Below are 21,549 nucleotides of genomic sequence, written 5' to 3' on the forward strand. Positions count from 1 at the left end.
CAATTTACAAAGCATTTTTACTTCCATTAGCTCCTTTGAGCCTTCGGACCACCCCTAAGGTTCAATATTATTGTAGTTACAGAATATTATTATTAGGGAAAACTGAGGTTCAGAAACAGTAGGTACCTTGCTCAAGGTCAACGAGGTGGTAGAATTAGCACTTTCACCAGACGAACTCCCGAGCCTTTTGTTCTTCAAACTAGGTATGCAAACTCATTGTCCAAGGAGGACATATGCAATGATGGTTACAAGAAGCCCCTTTTAAGAAGCTCTGCTTCCATACGCAGTCTTTCCTTAAACTGATGTATCTGAGAACACACCCTCTATACGCTGTGAGACAGGTGGAATGCCCAGGAGGGTCCTCAGCTGGTCACCTCTAGATTCTGAAGAAGGGACGTGGTGTCCATGGTGAGAAAGTAAATGGCCTCCAATGGGCAAGTGACAAATCCTTTGTTTTCAACAGAATTGAACAAGGTTCTAAACAAGTAAGCTCGCAGATGATTACCAATGTTTGATAGGTAGCTAAGAGAACCTAGAGTTCATAGAATTGAATGATGGAGCTATAAGTAAAACTCCCTCCATTCATAATAGCTCGAGAAATATAATGTGTGTTTTTTTAATCACTTAGAAAGCTTAAGATCAAAGGATATTGTTTTACATTTAAATTTAGAATATGTGTTTGTTGCAGAGAAGTATAATAGGTTAATCAATAAAATCACACACGTATGATTCACACATAAATATATGCTTGCATTTAGTTAGAATTCTGTGGGGAATGTGGAATGGAATTTCAAGTTCAAGGACAAAAGGGGATCTTGTAAATTTCCCTTTTAATCAAGAGCTTTTCCCTGTGATTATTAAGTGGCCGATGATGGTTCCAAGATTCTGTGATATGTTGATGGCACTGGCTCCATTTTAAGGAGTGAGGTCATGGTTCTATTTAAAGTTGCCATTATTTACAATAGGCCAGAAAGTTTACTCTTAGCAATATATATCTCTCCAGAGCTAAGATTAAAATGTCAATGTCAATTTAGAAATCTGAGAGGAGAATGGCTTCTCAAAATTCCTTGGGATTAGATGAGCGTAAAGCTGGGTTTTACATTCATCTCTGACTCCTTGGTGCGGAATGAGCTGCAGACATCCCCAGAGAGTTGGATTTGTCTGTTCTGTCTCTTTTCCCACCATATTTCCTTTCATCTGCCCCCAAATCTTACTGTTCTTGCCATGGGAATTCCATCTTTGTCAAATGTTTCTGAATTATTTATTATCACTGTGATATTGTGATTTATAATAAGAAATGTATATTTGGTCTTCAATCCCATTCCTGACAGGGTTCCTAAAACCCTTGGCATTTCCTAAGTGATGCATGAGGAAGGTGTCTTTGTTAGATTAATGAAGTGACTTGGAAGGCCCCTGAGGATGGGGGCTGGCTGCAGTGGAATGACCTTGTGATTGGAACTTTCAGGCCCACTCCCCTCATGCACAGACCTCTGGGAAATGGGAAAGGGGCTAGGAATGGAGTTTAATCACCAACGGCCAATGGCTTGATCAGGCATGCCTCTGTAATGAAGCCTCTAAAAGCCCGAAGCTTGGAGTTTGGAGAGCTCCTGGGTTTAGAGATTTGAAGAGAGCAGTTCTCTAGGAGGGAGCATGGCAGCGCCGAGCCCCTTCCCCCACACCTTGCCCTATAGGTCTCTTTCACCTGGCCATGCCTGAGTTACAGCCTCTATAGTAAACTAGTCATCTAGTAAGTGGAATGTTTCTCTGAGTTCTGGCAGCCATGCTAGCAAATTATTCAAACCCAAGGAGGGAGTCATTGGAACCTCTGAGCTATAGCTACTCTGTCAGAAGCTCAGGTGACAACCTGGCCTTCAATTGGTACCTGAAATGCATGCCTGTGTGTGTGCATGTGTGTCTGTGTGTGTGTGTGTGTGTGTGTGTGTGTGTGTGTGTGGCAGCGTTGTGTGTGGGGAGCCCATGGGGGCAGCTAGTGTGACTGACCTGAACCTGTGGGACCTGATATTATCTTTGAGTAGATATTGTCAGAATAGAGTTCAATTGTAAGACACCCAGCTAGTGTCTAGAATGGCTTTGATGTGTGGGGAAACACCCCTTCCCCCGTCTTAGTTGGTATCAAAATCCTTAATCACCAAGTTGAAATCTTTAAGCTCTACCTACAGGCATAATTTAATTTAGAAAAACAAATATTTCCATGTGTCATAAAAGGAAATATAAAGAACTTTATTCCTCTGTTAAGATGAAAAACTACTGCAGAATATTCTCATTGATTTTTTTTTTTTAAATCTGAACTGCTTTCCTCCTCAGATTTGGCAGGAGGTCAAAATGTAATGCATCTACAAGTCTAGGCAGCTGTGTGGAAGAATGACAGCATTAGCGCATCGCTCCCCTCTCTTTTTATAACTGGGCGACAGACGGGACTACTGGTGGGACCAGGTTCTTAGAAGCCCAGCTGGAGTGAGACATTGGCAAGCATTACTCTGGGCTCTGTGTTTAGCTTCAGGAAGTGTCTCTCTTGATCTGACTCTTCCAGCCCTGAGATCCGTGGACATTTCCAGGTACACAGGCAATGTCCGATGCAGATATGCCCTAATATTCAATGTGAAATACAGTCATTGTCCCCAAAGTATTGTGAACCAGCATTCATACATCAAATATTAGTGAATGAAGTCCTTACTTTCCCTGAGCCTCTCACTAGATTGCCTCATGGCTTAGTACTAATAATTGTACAAAATCCAAAATGTAAATTATGTTTATCTCTGGGTAATAAAATTTGGGTGATTTGCCTTCTTTTCAATTATACTAGTGGCCCGGTACATCAAATTCGTGAAGGGTTGGGGAGGTCCTTCAGCCTGGCCTGCACCCTCTCCAGTCTGGGACCCCTCAGGGGATGTCCAACTGCCGGTTTAGGCCCGATCCCACAGGGACTACTGGCTCCTAACCGCTCATCTGCCTGCTTGCCTGATTGCCCCTAACCACTCTGCCTGCTAGCCTGCTTGCTCCCAACTGTCCCCCTGCCAGCCTACTTGCCCCCGACTACTCCTCCCCTAGCCAGCCTGATCACCCCCAACAGTTCCCCCCACCAGCCTGATCACCCACAACTGCTGTTTCATCCTGGCCTGATCACCCACAACTGCCCTCCCCTCTTGGCCCCTAGCCACCTCTACCTCAGCTCTGCCACCAAGGCTTTGTCCATAAGAACATCTGGAAGGTCTCCTGGAAGGTCTCCGAGTCTAATTAGCACATTACCCTTTTATTAGTATAGATTCTACATTGCTTGAATTTGCTACATAAGCGTGTATTGTTTGTCTAACTGGGAAACAATAACAAAACGGCTATTTGAGGGCAAAGAAAACAATCAAAAGAATCCTAGACAGGTAATGGTGAATCAAGTTCACCTGCTTCCCAGGTCCTGCAGGATATTTCTCCCCCAGGAGGGTGCTGTGCAGGTTGAACTGAAGAGCGTGGCCAGCTGACCTAGCATGTGAGTGAAGGAGAACTCCAGAGGATGGACATGGGCCTAAATTGCTCCAGGCTTCCCCTCAGACTTGTAAAGTCAAGTCACTGGGGAGGCTTTTAAACTCACCTCATCTTTGTATATCTTATGGACCCAGGGTGCCCCCCAGTGTCGGTTAGGGTTAATCACAGCTCACTACTTGGAGCACTAAAGTGGAGGGGATGCATTTTAGCTTTGTGATTCCAGTCAGATCTAATTTTCTGTCAGAAGCCTCTCCTGTCACCTACAATCCAGTCGTCGGAACCCGGAGGGGGGTGGGGGGACTTATGAGGTATTTTTAAAAACTCACTTTTGTTTCCCTTTGGGTTCTGAGGAGCACTGTTTCCACAGAAATTCATACCCACTCCAAAATCTTTTTCTAATCTACTGCCCCGTTAAAATGTCATTATACTTATCTTTTCAAGACTGGCCAGTTCATACCACTTTGCTCTCAACGCGTTTTTCTTGTCATCAGACAGGATTCTCCACAATGGCACCTGAACTGCTACCTGCTCCTGCCAAATGGGAATGACTTCTAGATTCTGAAAACCTTTGTCTTGTAATTTTTTAAATCTAGCGTTACATTGAGGCCCCCCTTCATTGTTTTTTTTTACCGAGGCCCATTGTCAGACTTCAAAGCCCAAGGGTTCTATGTGCACCAGACTTCCAGAGCTGCCGAATTAAGCAAAGAAATTTCTGGCTTTCCCTGCTTAATCAATTAACATACAATGTTATTTATTAATCTCACAATTATCACTGCCTCCGGAGCTAAGTATTCTCTATAGCTCAAGTGGTGTGTGTGTGTGTGTGTGTGTGTGTGTGTATGTGTGTGTGTGTGTGTGTAAGAGAGAGAGAGAGAGAAAGAGCCACAGAGAGAGAGTATGTGTGAAGGAGTTTGGTCTTAAGTAAGGTAAATGGTGGGAGATACAGTACTCATTGAGATCACAAAGCCAGAATTACCTGTTTTGTGTCTTGAACCCTTAACAGTAACTCTGCTGCCTAACCCTTTTGTGGACTGGGTGGTGGTTAGCAGGATGTAGTTTGTATTTGATTCATAAAGATGACAACTGAAGTCCTCCCTAGGCAGCATGGTCCTGGTCGGAAGGTCAGCAGCCTCAGCAAATCTCCCTTTGGCAGAGAAGAGTGGCCTGAGCTTCCTGAGTGCCCAAATCTAGGAACACCCTCTTCAGGAGTTACCCCAGTCCAGGAGAGCATGGTCACAGGGATGGCAGGAGCTTTGGAATGGAACCTCAACCCTGCCTAACCTTTGTCATCTCTGGTGTGAAGAGCAGAAAGAATGTTTTCTGGTCAGATGCAATCAATTGAACTAGTGCAAGACCCAAAGCAATAGAATTTGAATACTTCCAAATCAGACCAGTGTATTAAGTATCTTAGTCTGGTGCGTAGAGCTTTGATGTATTACTGGTAATGTAATCTTGCTGCTGCTGTTTCATTGGACCACTTGTTTTAAAATTGAGATTATTGTTTACATAGAAAAAGTTGCAAAAATCATAAATGGATAGTCAATGGATTTTGACAATTGCATATACTTGTATAACCACTACCCAAATCAAGATAACAGAACATTTTCATCTCCCCCAAAAATTCCAACCCAGGGGCAACCATTCTGATTTCTGTCACCAAATATTCTGTCTATTCTTGAGCTTCATAGAAAGTATGGACCCTTCTGGCTTCTTTTGGTCAGCATAGTGTTTTATTAATTCACACATGTTGTTGCATGTACCAGTGGTTCATTCCATTTTATTGTAAAATAGTATCCCATTTATAGACACACCACAACGTGTTCCTCCCTTCTCCTGCAAATGGACATTTGGCTTGCTTCCATGACTTTTTGTTGTTTTTGTGGGTTTTTTATTTTGGTGGGGGGAAAGTTTGAGGGAGGAGAGGGCTTAATTTTAATGTTTTTAATGGCTGCTTTCAGATCAGTCATATAAAATCTTTTTAAGCTGCCTCAGCTCTGCTCATGTTTTTATGTTTCTTGGATAAATACCCAGGAGTAGGAGTTCTAGATCATAGGGTAGGTGTATGTTAACTTTATAAGAAACTGCCTATTCTCTATAGTTGCACCATTTTACACTCCTGCCAGAAGAGGCGAGGTGTTCCGGTGGGTGTGAGTGCTGGGAGATGTCAGGGGCACGTGATGGGTGGGAATGGAACAGCGAGGAGGACTCCGGGAGGCAAGAGCTGAGGTGGGCCCCAGAGAACACCTGCGTCCCAGAGTTCTAAATGCAGGTCCATGGAACCCAGTGGGGCCCTCCCGCTGACCTGCCATAGCTTCCTTGGAGCAGCCTCTCAGGGACGTGTGCTTGAAGCCAGGTATTGTTACCAAGGACACTGCTTCCCCACGCCTGAGGATTAGCAAGGAATTTTAAGAGCAAACTTCCCCACCCCTAAGAAACAAGAATGCAAACACGTTTTAGGAAATACATGGTTATTACCTGTCTCGTGGTAATAACCATTTATCAGCTGTGGTTGCTGTCAGAAAGCATTTGATGGAGAATGCTACCTTCTACCAAAGCCCCAAGGGGAAAACATTTCTGTTCTTGTGGTGTGCCACCTTCACTTGTTTTTTTGGGTGCATTTAAAAGTATGTAAGGAGGAAAATGACAGCCCTAATAGATCAGTTTATAGCAAAAAAATAAAAATAAAAATAAGAGCTTATACCCATGGTTGGCAAATTGCGGCTCGCAGGCCACATGCGGCTCTTTGGCCCCTTAAGTGTGGCTCTTCCACAAAATACCACGGCCTGGGCGAGTCTATTTTGAAGGAGTGACGTTAGAAGGAGTTTAAGTTTAAAAAATTTGGCTCTTAAAAGAAATTGCAATTGTTGTACTGTTGATATTTGGCTCTGTTGATTAATGAGTTTACCGACCACTGGCTTATACAAAACAAAAAACAAACAAAAAAAACAAAAACAAAAAAACACATCCATGCAGGAATGAAACGTAAGGTCTTCTGAAAATCTGTTTCCAAACCTCTTGTTTCCAAACAAGCTTCTAAGTGTCCTGATTCATTAGCTCTGTTACTGTGAGAACTGGTGGCATAGGCACAGGGGCTACCTTAGAGCAGCAGCTCTCCTCTGGGCACGGTTGGGCACTGGGCTGGATAATTCTGTGGGGACGGGGGAGCTGTCCCGTGCACTGTCAGACGCTTAGCCGCATCCCTGGCCACTGCCCACTAGATGCCAGTAGTAACCCTCCTCCCCTAAGCTCACCACAATCAAAAATGGCTCCAGACATTGCCAAATGTCTCCTGGGGTACGGCTACCCGATTCTGCAAGTGAAAAAACACAGGGTGTGTGGTTCATGAATTTCAGATAAACAACAAATAATTTTTTTAGTATAGGTATGTCCTAAATATTGCATGAGACATACTTATACTAATTTTTAAAAATCAAATTTAACTGGTGGCCTGTACTTTATCTGCCCACCACCCACCCCCACCTCCAGGGTGGAGGAATGGGTCCTGGGCATCAGGACTGTTGATGTATTAAACAAGGCGATGTGTGTGAGGTACCTGGTCCACGGGGGGTGTGCCATTTGTGTTCTGGAAACCTGCCCGCAGACCTTGCATCCAGTCCATCTTATCCTTCCTGGAGGCTCCAGTCGATGCTCAAAGCTTCCTGTCTTTCTCAAAACTGAGTTCTGAGTGGGTGTGCTGTCGTGAGGGGAAAGGGAGCCTGCCTGTGAATCTGTGAGGCTGGGAGCCGGCATTCTGGTCAGAGCTGGGTTTGCAGCTGCCTCTGCTGGAGCTGCAGTCTGCCGGCTCCCTGGTGCTCTGTCCCCGTGGCCTCCCTGAGTTACTCACTCCTTTCTCCCACGTAGCAGCCGAGGGAAGGTGACGTGGGATGAAAAACTGCCGCACTGTCCAGACTCAGGCACTCTGGGTTTGATTTTTCTGGCGCCATAGCCCTGGGATGCACCAGGACCAATCATGTCCACAGTCGGTAGCTGTGAGGAACGTCTTTCTGGGCCAAGATTGATGACCCACACTGTCAGCCTTTCCAGAGAGCAAAGGTGAAATTTAACTCTGGGTGGATGCCTGACATTTTGCAACAATGGGGAGTGGGGGGGTGGTTGAGGAGAAATAGCATTTGTATGTCTCCTGCAGGGTCATAAATCAGGGATGGACAACAGTGAATTAGGTTTCTGCCAGCAACTGAACTGATTTGGGCTCCTACGTTTTATCTTCAGACATTCTGAAATGAAACATGCTTTAAAGATGTTAGAAGTGCCCCTGTGGGTTACATATCAGCTTATTAACTCTTGAGAGTTTCATTTTTCCAAAAGGAAGTCCAATTCATGGTGGGAAGCATTCAGTGTGTTCATGAGAAAATACATTATTGCTCTAAGGGAGCCCCTTTCCCCTCTGGCTGCCTGTGAGATAGAACATTAGAAGCTGGGGAAATGGGGAGCTGCTGGCCAAACTTTCCGTTATAAGATGATTATGTTCTGGGGACCTAATGTGACCGTGGTCTTATAGGTGTCGTGGTGAGTATACTGATAACTCTGTGATGTATACTTGAAGTTTGCTAAGAGAGTAGACCTTAAGTGTTCCCACCACACCATTAAAAAATGTGAGGGGTATATGTGTGAATTAACTTGATTATGGTAACCATTTCACCAGGTATACATATGTCAAATCATCACATTGTACACCTTAAGAAAACACAATTTTTATTTGTCAATCATACCTCAAGGCAGAAAAAAAAAAAAAAGGCTCACACACTGTGCTGTAAAGCAAGTTCCAATGTATTTCAAAAAACTACCCAGCATGTGCATTTTTTCACAAGGAAATGAAACTGAAATTCTGTTACAAAACCAAACAAAAAAAACCCCATATATTTGAAAATTAGGAAATATAACAGATATATTTCCAAAATCATAAAACTTTTTAATGTACTAGGCAAAGGTTTTAAAGGAATCCAAAAATGGGTTATTTATTAATTAAGTAAGCATCTGTTGAGTGATTACTCCTTGCCAGGTTTTTTTTTTTTTATTTTTTGGTTTTTTTTACTAAAGATGACAAGACATGACCCCTGCCTTGTGGGTAATCACTCTCTTGTGTGATTTTCCTCTGTCTCAGACACCATGCTAAGGGCTGTGGGAATTCACAGGACACCGAGATAGCTCGTGGGGAGAGTGAATACCTCTTAGTGTGTCCAGAATAGTTAAAGAGGATGTTCCTCTGTACTTGGTTGGTAGAAGACTGAGTCGAGGAGTTAACAAGGGTGGGGAGAGATAAAGAATCTGGACTCTATCCTGAAGGGCCAGTGCAGACCACTGAAAAGTTTTTAAGCTGGTTAGTGATGTGATGTGATTTTTATTACAGAAAGATCTCTTGAATGTATGCGGAACACAGACTAGAAAGGCAGATTGGAAGCTCTATTAAAGAAGGGTGGTATTAAAATTATTTAACAACTAGAGGCCCTGGCCTGCAGGGATCAGGCTGAAACCTGCTCTCCGACATCTCCCGAAGGGTCCTGGATTGCAAGAGGGCGCAGGTCAGGCTGAAGGACCCCTCCAGTGCATGATCAGGGCCGGGGAGGGCTCCAGGGTGTGTCTGGCCCATCTTGCCCAGTCCTGATTGGCCAGATCCCAGCAGCAAACTAACCTACTGGTTGGAGTGTCTGCCCCGTGGTAGTCAGTGTGCGTCATAGCGAATGGTTGAATGATGGAACAGACAATTGGCATATTACGCTTTTATATATATAGATAAGGCCCTGGCCCTCAGAAGAGAGGAAAGCCAACATGCTGGAACCTGGTCCCCCAAGGCTCCTGCTGGGCGCTACCTATTTCATTGCTGGATGGTGAATCCAAGGACCCAGGCCTCAGGTCAATAACCATGACATGCATACTTTAGTATCCCAGCAGTGGGCACAGCCATGCCAACCCCTTCTACATTATCATAATATTAATACTATATTATTGTCTGTCTACAAAAGAAAATTCCAAAGGACCTTTGTCTAAAACAGAAGCACATACACATTTTATACTATCATTTTTTCAAACACTCAGACTCATCCTTTTTCTCAGTGGACCCCACACGAGGGATGACAAGGGGTCAACTAAAGCAGGGATGGAGAGAAAGGAACAGGTTCGGGAGAAATACAGAAAATACAATGGCACTGGCCATAGGGAAGGAGAGCAGAGGCTGACTCCCACATTTCTGGTCCGGGAGGCCATGAGGAAGGCTGAGTGTCTGCACTTGGGTGGGGGCTTTGGGGCAGCATCTGATGGCAGTGAATCTCAGGAACCGCAGGTTTTCTGAAGGCTGTTCCCTCGGTGATTTGATTGCATACAAGGGAGCAGTGTTTGGCTGTGGGGCTAATAGAGTGGACCACTCCAATGCTGTATTTCCATCCACTGTACTTGGAATGAAGGTGTGATGTCCCTTCCTGAGGCACAAAGCCTAGAAGCCAGAGCTCCCAGGACATTGTGGTTGCATGCATTTCCCAGCCCATTAGAATGGAATTTCTTTGGTATAAATTACTAAACTTTTAGGGTCATTTTGGGTCTGCATCATGGGCTAAGCAGCTGTTTCACTTGTCACGTGTTAACTGATTTGTTCTGGATCAGAGGCTACAAGGCAAAAAATGAAGCTGGGGAAAAAAGAGCAGGTAGAGAAGTCAGCAGTTAGCAGAGATGTACTGGCGTGACCTTTGTTGTTAGCAATAAAGAGCGCTTGGGCTGACCTCTGTTGTCATAACACTGGAAATATTACAGCCCCTCACCCCAGGAAAAACTCCTTCCCTAAGAATGAATTCCATTGGTATTTTTGGGTCATATCATTAAAAATCTTCTGAGAATGGACAAAGCTTTTGTTGATCATGAGCAAGATCTTGCTGAGGCCTTGTGCAAAGAACAAAATGAAATCTTGGCCTGGCGTGGAATAGAGACCATGAAGTTGTATGGAGCACTGTTTAGGGGGGAAAGTATTTTCAGGACACCTACTTTAAAAGCAGATTATTAATATAATGATATGAGCTGTTAATATACAGAATAAGTACCTATCATGATCTTGCTACAAGTCCTTTAGCAACCTTCATGCACTTGTGTCAGAACTAACTGCAGTTTACAAGTTTGTTCTGTTTTGTTAAATTTTGGAAGTGTTCCATTTCTTACCATGGTTCAGTACTCAAGAGAGATTTGTTGCCTCATCTGCTCCAGACACAAGAACTTAGAATGAGCTTTAGAGGCTATTAGTCTAATGTTCTACCTAATATAAGAATTCTCAATCTTTACTTTTTTTTATTTTCTCAAGTTTTACCTATATCTCCTTTTTCCCCAATTGACTCCCCCCAGCCATTCCCACCCTGGGCAAGCCCCCACCACCCCAGTGTCTGTGACCATTGATTATGTTAATGCTAGAGGCCCAGTGCATAAAATTGGGTGGTGGGGAGGTCCCCTCAAACCAGAACCTTTCCAATCCAGGGCCCCTTGGGGGATCTCTGGCTGCCAGTTTAGGCCCAATCCCTGGGATCAGTTGGACATCTGATATAAACTGACAGTTGAACATCCCTCTCATAATCCGGGACAACTGGCTCCTAACTGCTTACCTGTCTGCCTATTGCCCCTAACTGTCCCCCACCTGCCAGCCTGGTTGCCCCCAATTGGCCTCTCCCGGTCTGGTTGCCCCACGCAGCCTGCTGTTCAGTCATTTGTTCAACCCTCACTAATCCCTCTGCTGGCCTAGTCGTCCCATTAAGTCTGCTGTTCAGTTGTTACTGTGAGGGTGTCCTGATCAATTTGCATATTACCCTTTTATTAGTATAGATGCATACATACAAGTCCTTTGGTTGCTCTCTAACCCCCTCTCCACTACCACTACCATTTGTCTTTATTTTGATATATTCTTCATATTATGTTGATCATTATATCCCACTTATGAGTAAGATCATGTAATATTTATCTTTCTCCAACTGGCTTATTTTGCTTAGCATGATGTTCTCCAGTTTCATTCATGTTGTTGCAAATGTTAAAAGTTCCTTCTTTTTTATAATGGCAAAGTATTCCATTGTGTAGATGTACCACAGTTTTTTAATCCACTCATTTGCCGATGGGCACTTAGGCTGTTTCCAAATCTTAGCTATTATAAATTGTGCTGCTATGAACATAGGGGTGCATATATCCTTTCTGATTGGTGTTTCTGGTTACTTGGGGTATAGTCCTAGGAGTAGGATTACTGGGTCAAATGGAAGTTCCATTTTTAGTTTTTTGAGGAAACTCCATACTGTTCTCCACAATGGATGCACCAGTCTGCATTCCCACCAGCAGTGCAGGAGGGTTCCTTTTTCTCTGCATCCTCGCCAGCACTTGTTGTTTGTTGATTTGTTGGTGATAGCCATTCTGACAGGTGTGAGATGGTACCTCATTGTTGTTTTGATTTGCATCTCTCGGATGATTAGTGACTTTGAGCATGTTTTTATATGTCTCTGGGCCTTCTATATGTCCTCTTTCAAAAAGTGTCTATTTACATCCTCAATCTTTACTTTTGTTGGTTTTCAGTGTCCTAAGACTATACCTGTTCACAAAATGAACATAATTGATTTATTATTTTTATCAATGGACATCAGCTTATATAAGAGTTTGTATATTAATATAAATCTCCAAACATACATAGTTCACCTTAAATTATTATTTCTGTTAGTAAAGTAGCAAAGGAAAGTTAATTCATCTCCTTATGCTATCTATACTAACAATAGCCTAGGTGGTCGTCACGCCCTCATGCCATGATACTGTCACGCTGTCACAATCCCACAATCCATCACCAGGAGGCTGCATGCGCAGCAGGTGTGTGCAGGTGGGTGGGGACTTGACACTGTGTGCATGGCGTAAAGGCAGGGCCGGGTGGCCGCTCTGCATGGCCAGGACTGGGGGTCCCGCGGCCCCGCACACAACAGAGGCGGGACCCCTGGCTCCAGCCTACTTCTTTGGACAATTCATAGAGGAGCCCCAGATGAGTGGGCAGGCCCTACCTCTTTGGGGTGATTGATCACAGGGCTCCCACACTGTGAGAGAGCACAGGCCAGACTGGGGGACCCCCCCTCCCCAAGTGCACAAATTTTGTGCACTGGGCCTCTAGTTAGATAATAAATATGAATGTACACGAAGTGTATTTATAGAGTAATGAGCTGCCTTTACATTTATAAGTTCCATTTGTTTATGGTCAAAATTGGACTGTCCTATAAGATATTGTAGGATATATTTGTATAAAATTCTTTAATGAAGTTTTGGTTGCACTACATTATTGTTGTTTATCTACAAAAGAAAATTCCAAAGGGCTCTTGTTTAAAACAGATGCACACACACATTTTGCTATCATTTCTTCAAACACTCAGACTCATCATTTTTCTCAGTGGAGTTTCGGAGGCATCACGCTTGCATGAGTTTTACATGCTGCACAAAGAATTCTTTCTGGAAAGTTTCTCTCATTTACTCTTTTCATACTTAGAACACTCACAGATGATATTCCAGAAAAAACAAACAAACAAACAAACACCCTAAAAAATAAGCCCATGAATTTCTGAGTTTCAGAAGCCACCAGGAAATGTGTTTTGTTTTGTTTTTTTTTGTTTTTGAAGCATGGGTAAGATCACAAGCCAAACTCAGCAGCCAGAGGTATAACGTGACTTCCTCCTCCCGTTGACCACTCACTGAGTGCATTCCAAATGGTAGGGCCCGCGCTCGGAAACAGAGAGACTAGCTGGAAAGGTCAGCAGCTTGTTGCTTGGGCTTTCTCTCAGAGACAGATGAGGACTGCAGTTAATTGGAATTTAACCCTTCGACCTTTGCCCTGGGCTGTGTAATTCCCGTTGAATTGGCTCTCGTTTCTTGAAGGCGTGATTCTGTGCTGCAGGCAGATCCCCGCCAATTTTTTTTTTTTTTTTTTTTATCATGCGTGATTGCTTTGTGTGTCACTGTTAGCAATAGTGCTTACATGGTTTTGGCTCAAGATGCAACTGGCCTCTGCCCCAAGAATCCAACATTCGAAAAGTGACTGGCATTACAGGTTTAAAATTAAAGGTCTGTGAAGTTTTTCTTTCCCACCCAGAGTGATACCAGGATAGACTCTGCCACTGTCGCGTTGCTATCTCTAAGTGCGCATGGTGGTGTCAGTGTTTACATTCGTCACAATCAGAGTTACTAACAGTAGCTTAGTTCCGAAAATTGTGTGGCTGTGAAGAGTGTCACAATTATCATTCCAGTTTCCATATCCCCTCCCTTTTCCCATCAGGCCTTGTATTTCAGAAAACCAAAGGCTTGCAATTCTTTGAAAAGATTTTTCCCCTTTTTGAGTTAAAATTAAGACAAAGTGATACAAAACTCAAAAAGTAAAGAAATCATGCCAGAAATGAAAGACCTGTTGGTCCCCACTCCCTACCCCAAGTAACCATTTCAAATAGTTCAGTGTATTTTCCACCCACTTGTTTTCTAGATATAATGATATGTTTTATGTGTATATAAAAATGCAATCACCCTGGCCGGTTTGGCTTAGTGGGTGGAGCGTCAGCCTGCGGACTGAAGGGTCCCAGGTTCTATTCCAGTCGGGGACACATGCTCAGATTGCAGGCTGGATCCCCAGTGGGGAGCGTGCAGGAGGCAGCCAATCAATGATTCTCTATCATTATTGATGTTTATATCTCTCTCTCCCTCTCCCTTCCTCTCTGAAATCAATATGTGTGTGTGTGTGTGTGTGTATATTTTTTTTAATGCAATCACTACTATTACCCTGTTTTGAAAGGAGTTGTTTTCACTGAGCAATGTAACTTGGACAGTTTCCATATCAGTTCAGAGATCTACCTCATTCTTTGCCAATAGTTACGTGGTATTCTATTGCATGGCTGGACCATAGTTTGTTTAACTACAGTATTTCCCTCACACAAACTTTATTTTTATTTTTTAAACAAATGAGAATGAGGTGAAAATCTCTGCTGATATCAGCTTCAGGGACTTTCCAGCTGCATCTTGTTAAGTCTCTTCTGTAGTCACAGACCATACTAGATGAATGACAACCTGAGTTTCCTGTCAAGGATTAATGTTTCATGCTGATTAGCTAGTATTCATATTTTAAATCAGTGACATGGTAAGGGGATAAAATTTTATTTCTGTGAGAATAGAGTCAGAAATTCATCTGATCATGGTTCCCTTCCTAAGCTTATTGAGAAAATGGATTTTGAGCCACTTTTCCAAAGAGAATTTTAATTAGCTATGTGTCTTGTGAGTGAAGACCACCAAAAGCCCCAGCTGATTTGGCTCAGTGGATAGAGCGTCGGCCTGCGGACTGAAGGGTCCTAGGTTTGATTCTGTTCCAGGGCACATGCCTGGCTTGTAGGCTTGATCCCCAGTAGGGGGTGTACAGGCAGCAGCTGATCAGTAATTCTCTCTCATCATTGATATTTCTCTCTCTCTCTCTCCCTCTCCCTTCCTCTCAGAAATCAATAATATATATATTTTTAAAAGACCACCAACAAATAAATAGGTTATTTACTTCTTAACTATTGAAAACTGATCTCACATTTAATATGTATTTTATTAATGTTAATTAGTATTATATTCATGTTTTAGATCATTGGATCTGTGTTTTGCACCTAAAGTCTGTCTTCTTGCCAACGATTGTCATGGATGATATCATGGAACATGGATGATAACCAAATATGTATAGATCAGTGAAGTGGGTGCAATGTCACCAGCACATCAGGGACAGAACCAGGAGCCTGCATTCTCCTGCCAGTATCACATACTCCTGCCTCTGCACCTTGAGAGAGTGCAGACAGTCAGGCAGCTGGGGAGGCAGCTGGTTTCTGCATTCAGAGCACATCAGCCTGAGTTTGTGAATGGCCTGGATCATTATGCAAGACACACAGCGCTGTTGTTAGCACCACCCTGGTGATCGCTGTGCAGTAACTGCTGTCCAGAACACCCTAACTGAGGTCCTTCTTTGCATGGAGTTGACATGATGTTTGCGTAAATCCCTCAGTATGACATTTTAATGGATATTTGTAACAAAGTCCAAAGGACAATTAGAACCACCATCCATGCAAAAAAATCTTTTTTTTTTTTTTAAGACAAGACACGGTGCTAACATATAAAAAGCTCAGAGCAACAACCTGCTTTCCCAGTTACACGCGACTTGCTTTTACACTCAGTTCTGTACTTCATGTTGATGTCTTCCCTTTTCCTGATGTTTGTGATTTATGTTTTCTGTCACTCTTAAATTCAGATTCAAGTCATCTTGCAATGGAGCTGGGGAGAGGTCCCAAGAATTCATAGCTTCATAGCTACAGTTGTCAGTGTTTCATCCCTTCATTCTTTTATTCATTTTTAATTTGGATAAGGGTATGTTCATTTTACAAAGTATATGCTAGGCTATTTCTCAATACCCTCACTGTGTCCATCCTTCATCCAGGCCACAGGATATCACCCATCCCTCTCTGACACAAGCACACACTCCGGGGCATGTCTTAAAAGCAGAGCAGGGTTGGACTCCCTCTGACCACTCTAGGGCTCCCCCCCTCTCTCTGAATCACTGGTGGGAAGAATTGGGGATCTGGTATGGCACAATCCATCCTGGCTGGTCTCATCTACTTCTTAAGTACTTACTTGAATTGTATCTCTAACTTAGATGTTAGATATGTAAAAGGGATTAAGCAAAAAATAAACAAATGAACAAACAAAAAACTCATAGACACAGGCAACAGCATGGTGATTACCAGAGGGGAAGATAGCTAGGAGAAGTAGAAGAGGGTATAGGGGTATAAATGGTGATGGAAGGAGAAAGAAACTTAAGAATTTGCTCTTTTTGTTCATGAACTGAAATCAGAAAATAAATGTGGCTATGGTGCTTGAGAGAGATACCTCCACCTCTTTTGTACTCCCAGCACACTTTCTTCATGTTCTACCATTTATCATATCTCTTAACCATTATACCTCTTCCACTGGAATCTAATCCTAGAGGGTAGGGGTAAGTCTTATTAGCCCCCACATTGCAGCATTGTGATACATATAAACACTCATTAAAAGTCTGAATGAATAAATGAACGAAAAGTACATCCAGATATCACTATGCATTCAGGAAGCACAAATTAAAACTGTGATGAGATGCCACTAAACACCTATTAGGGTGGCCAAACTTTTACTATGACACTGTTCACAAAAAGGCTTCTAATAAATACCAAGCATTGCCCCACATTCAATGTTTGCCTCCGTAAATTCATCTATGCTTCTATAAATTTACTCCCTTTTCAATTGGGTTTGATATGTCTCATTATTTCTCATTTAGAATCATGTTTGAATTTTGCTCTCAACCATTTTATATTTGTTTAAATATAAGACTTTTTTTAAAAAAAAATCCATCTTTATTGTTCATATTATTATAAAGGTTCCTCATTTCTTCCCCCCTCCACCAGGTTCCCACCCCACCCTCCGCCCCCTCCCCACCCCCCTTGTCCTCATCCATAGGTGCACAATTTATGTTCAGTCTCTTCCCGCATCCACCACTCCCCCTTTCCCCGAGAACTGTAAATATAAGACTTTTTTTCAGTCCATAAAGAGATTTCTATTTGTATCCTATTAAGTTTGTTTCTATTATAATACAAATGCTATTTGGGACTTTAAAATTCTCTTGATCTTTTGGATGACATGTGCATGTGGTGAGAGATATGACAACTGGCAATTCTTAATAATGGCACCGGTCAGGGTGCTGGCAGGCAGTGATGATGCTCTCATAGGGGCCATTTAAAAAGAGCTATGCGGGAACGGTAGAGGGAAACCAGAAGGAATAATCAGCACCTGGGAGCCGTAGCAGAAGGGCATTCTCTACCCACCTGAGTCTCACAGGGCAAGAGGAGGGAGGGGTTGCTGGAACCTGACACAAGAGGTGTGGCTACAGAAGCTTCCAGGGGATGAGCATACCCAGGGTCAAACCTCCACCCAGCCAGCGGGAAAGGAGAAGGGAACAAGGGAAATGAATATCCTGAACCCCGCTCCCACTCCCTGTCCCCCTCCCTTTATCCAAACCCAAGTGGAAGAGGAGGGTGTGGGAGCCAGTTGCAGTCCATAGACATCCATTTCCTGGCACACAGCTCGGTGGAGAGTGGAGAGTGATCTGCAGGAGCAAACAGAAGATACCCAGCAGAGGAGTCTGTTGGGGAAAATATTATCCCAAGTTAATTTGTCTTGGCCTTCAAATTTTGGTTTTCGTCAGCATACTTAGCCCTCACCCCTTTGGTTCCAAGCACCTTTCTTCTCAGCACCCCTACTGACAGTCCTGTTGCCACTGCTGGTGCTGTTGGTGGTAATGAGGTTGATGGTATTGAGCTGGCCAGCCCGGGCCAGCTCATTCTTCTGTGGGTCCCAAGATCTGACTAAGAACTTGAGGTGTAGACACCACAGTGACTGTGGAGTCCCCGTTTCCCAGCAGGCAGTCTGAGGGGCGCTCTCCCTCACTCTCCCCTCCTCCTTTTCCAGGATGGAGCTTCAGCATGGGGTCAGCCTACCAGTTTCACAGTTGGCGTGTGTTCGTGATTGTCTGCGCCCTCCCCTGTGTCTGCTCAGTGGTGGCCCTCACCTTCATGCCTGAAAGCCCCCGGTTCTTATTGGAGGTAACCTTTGTTATTACTGATACTCAAGGAAGCCACATATGTTGGAGACAGTTGCTTGTTAATTCTAGAAAAGCATGTCTGCCTCTTGGGGAGGTATTTTTCCTTCCTTGTGGGGAAAGTTTGGTGTGATGGGGACATGCTTCCAACAACCAGCATGTGAACAAGCTGCCTGGTGGCCAGAAAGCACTCATGTTCCTCCTCAAGCAGTTTACTCTTTGCTCAAAGAGGAGAACATGGCTGTTGTTCTATAAATGAAAATTTACCATCCAGAGGTGTTATTTCTAGTGATAGACACATCCATTGAGCTGCTAAGGTGTTCAAGGATATCCAAGTAGTCTGTATGTTCCAGTGGGATACACCTTAGTGCATTTTCACAATTACACCAAGTTTGATTTGGCAATTGAAGATGGTTATTGGAAAATCAAGGAGTGTGTTTCACCTCTAGCACTTCACTGTCTGCTCGCATTCGCTAGGTTGGAAAACATGATGAAGCTTGGATGATTCTGAAGTTAATTCATGACACAAACATGAGGGCACGGGGTCAGCCTGAGAAGGTCTTCACGGTGAGTACTGCTCCTCAGAGAATCATCTGTACCAGGGAATAGGAAACTGCTTCTGAAAAGGCCAGATTGTAAATTCCTCTCTCACTGTACCTCCCATTCCTCATATTTGCAACATTTACCTAAGTCTGTGCACTCCTGTTGTATGTGCTGTTCCCTCTGCATGAACGTTCTTTGATTCTCTTGTTACAAAGTTTATTCTCAATGGGGAAACCAGTCTAATGAAAATTGGGTGCACAGAATTTTTAAAAGGGAACATGGTTTTTAAATCTTTTTTATATATGCAGCATATAGTTAGGTGAAAAATGTTTTGTCTAAAATGGGTTTAATACATAAAGTAAGACAGAAGTGGGGCAAAGGTAAGATCTTCAGTGTCATAAATGATATGAATTATAGTTTTTAAAATGTGAAATAGTCCCTAATTAAACAGTCCCCTTGTGTCTAACCTATTTTATTTTTATTTAGGAAATACATTTTTCATGATGTCAAGATAGACTTCAGTCTGTCATCTATCCAAATTATCATAGATTCTTCATTGGAAAAATTTGTGTGTAGTGTAATGGAGAAAGTAAGATCAGTAATGGAGGACTTGGAAGCTTTGAGGAGACAATTCTTTTAGGAGATGCACAATAGAAGAAGGCTGTTTTTAATTAAAGGAACATGAAGCTGGAGGATTCTCAAGACATTATCTAGACACTGGGTACCACTTAATCCTTTCAGCCAGACGAGGGTAAACCCTTTACCAAAGACTTCTGGGAAAGTGTCTCTTTAGGGACTCATTGCCCTGCTTACCTGCTTTTCTTCCAGGAGGCTGGAGTTACCAAGTCCAGCCATGACCATTCATGATAGTATTATTATGTAAAACGGGAATAATGTGGGAATGATCCCCAAAAATGGATAATCTCAAAATCATGTATATGTGACTTTCAAAAATCATTACACGATTTTACTTTTAAATATAAGACTGTCTATCTTTTAGTCCATGAAGAGATTTCAATTTGAATCCCGTTAAGCTTGTTCCTATTATAATAAAAATACTATTTGACAAATCTGCCTTTTCCCTTGTTATATCTACAATACAGTGAGTATACATGGATTCCTTCCAGGTCTCCTCCTTACGCTCTTTTTCCTGTGCCCCAACCTTAAATACTGTTTTACAGGGCTAATTTCAGCTAATTTTTCCTTTACACACTCTCCTTAGCTGATCTCATCTATTTCTGCATCTCTATCACCTACTGGACAAATCTCCTGAGCTCTAGACATGCATGCTGAAGGGCAGTAGTGATGCTCCAAGGATAAAAGGTTGATGGGAAAGCTTTAAGAGCTATGGTTAGGGGCCAAATTCATCAAATAAGTATGTTTCAAAGAAAAGTATGTACAATCACTTTAGTCCAAGCAAATAATTCTTAATCCAGAAGCTGTCCTATCTGGATGTTTTATCTGCTAACATGTGCCTTCGTGGTAATGATTCAGAGAAAGGCCATTTTAGTTTCATACTATTCCATTACTACTTGCCCTTTACCTATTTCCCTATGGTATTCCTTCCCATTCATTCTTTATTCAGTTCTTTTAGGTGCCTTTTGGGTCTGTGCACTTGCATCATCAGTCTCATATATGTATGGAGTGATTATCAAATACCTGCTTTTTTGTTGGAGTCAGCTTCCGCTCCTTTAAAAACAAATGGTAGCCTTAACAGAGCAATGTCAAAGAGAGCTCAGCCCTTTGCCCTCTGTTGCTCTTTACAGGTAAACAGAATCAAAATCCCAAAACAAATAGATGAGTTGATTGAAATTGAGAGTGACACAGGAACGTGGTACAAAAGGTGTTTCGTTCGGATCCACACAGAACTGTACGGAGTAAGTAACAAGCCCATCTGAATTGTTGGCCAACTTGTTGTATTTGAGGTTAGTCAGAAGCGGGGTTGACTGACCAGTTCCTTGAATGGGTTTCTCCCCACTTCCGACACCTGACTTCTGGACTAGGACCAGGTAATAGGATCTCCTTGGGACCATCGGGGAAACTAAGATCTTTGGGAAGGGAAGGTGATCGGTAGAGTCTTGGTAGTGCTGGGTAGGCTTCAGGTAGACTTCAGGAAGCTGGTAAATGAAATTTCCAGTACTATTTGGTTTTCTCTAGCCTCTGGCTTTTACATTTTAAGTTCAAATGAATCCAGTGCAAAGGAAACACAACTTTTTAATAATTTGTTGGAGGGAGTAGGGATTGGGGAGTGGGAGTGACTAGATAACCATAGAAGTAAACTAACTCTCTAATATTTTACAGATTTGGTTGACCTTTAGGAGATGTTTCCACTACCCAGTTAGGGAAAATACAATAAAGCTTACAATCGTTTGGTTCACCCTGTCCTTTGGGTAAGTGATATTTAAATTCTTGGTGAGTGAAATCTTTATGTCTCCACACTGTAATTCCTAGTCATGCTGCTTTCCTTTCTTATACTGTTTGATGCTGTTAACATTTGGGAAATAATTTTATCCAGATTAGATTTGCTAACAGTTATGGTTCTATAATCCAGTCATTTCACTTATCTTGTCATAAAGCTGTGTGGGCAAAACCAATAATATTTGGAAAGTCCAATAAAACCCTGGGTGATTTGCCTCCATGACTTCTCCTCCCTCCTCTCCTCATGGGGTTGGCCCCAACCACAACAGCCTCTTTGCTCTTCCTTGAACATGAAAAAAATATATACTACACTTTCATGTCAATAGGGTCTTCATGTCTGGTGGAGCCCCACATTTATGCTGTAAGCTCCATGCCTTCACATCCTTAAATTAAAACAGGCAGGCAATCAGACATGATGATCTTTCCCAGTGCTGTGAGTTGTAATAAGCGGACAA

The 21,549-nt window shown here is 42.8% G+C and overlaps 2 protein-coding genes across 2 annotated transcripts in view; one reads left to right on the top strand and one right to left on the bottom strand.

Annotated features, from left to right (window-relative positions):
• F2RL2 (coagulation factor II thrombin receptor like 2) overlaps positions 1 to 21,549 on the bottom strand; it is a 505,949-nt gene that overhangs the window by 237,961 nt on the left and 246,439 nt on the right. The window lies entirely within an intron of this gene.
• Positions 1 to 21,549, top strand: part of SV2C (synaptic vesicle glycoprotein 2C) — a 136,837-nt gene that overhangs the window by 90,459 nt on the left and 24,829 nt on the right. The window contains exons 5-8 of the mRNA XM_084881270.1: positions 18,004 to 18,137; positions 18,611 to 18,700; positions 20,443 to 20,553; positions 20,978 to 21,066. Of these exons, the coding sequence (XP_084737396.1) occupies positions 18,004 to 18,137; positions 18,611 to 18,700; positions 20,443 to 20,553; positions 20,978 to 21,066 (424 nt within the window). The remainder of the gene's footprint in view (positions 1 to 18,003; positions 18,138 to 18,610; positions 18,701 to 20,442; positions 20,554 to 20,977; positions 21,067 to 21,549) is intronic.

The sequence above is a fragment of the Pipistrellus hanaki genome (assembly GCF_964339955.1).
Source record: "Pipistrellus hanaki genome assembly, chromosome: 4".
NCBI lineage: Eukaryota > Metazoa > Chordata > Mammalia > Chiroptera > Vespertilionidae > Pipistrellus > Pipistrellus hanaki.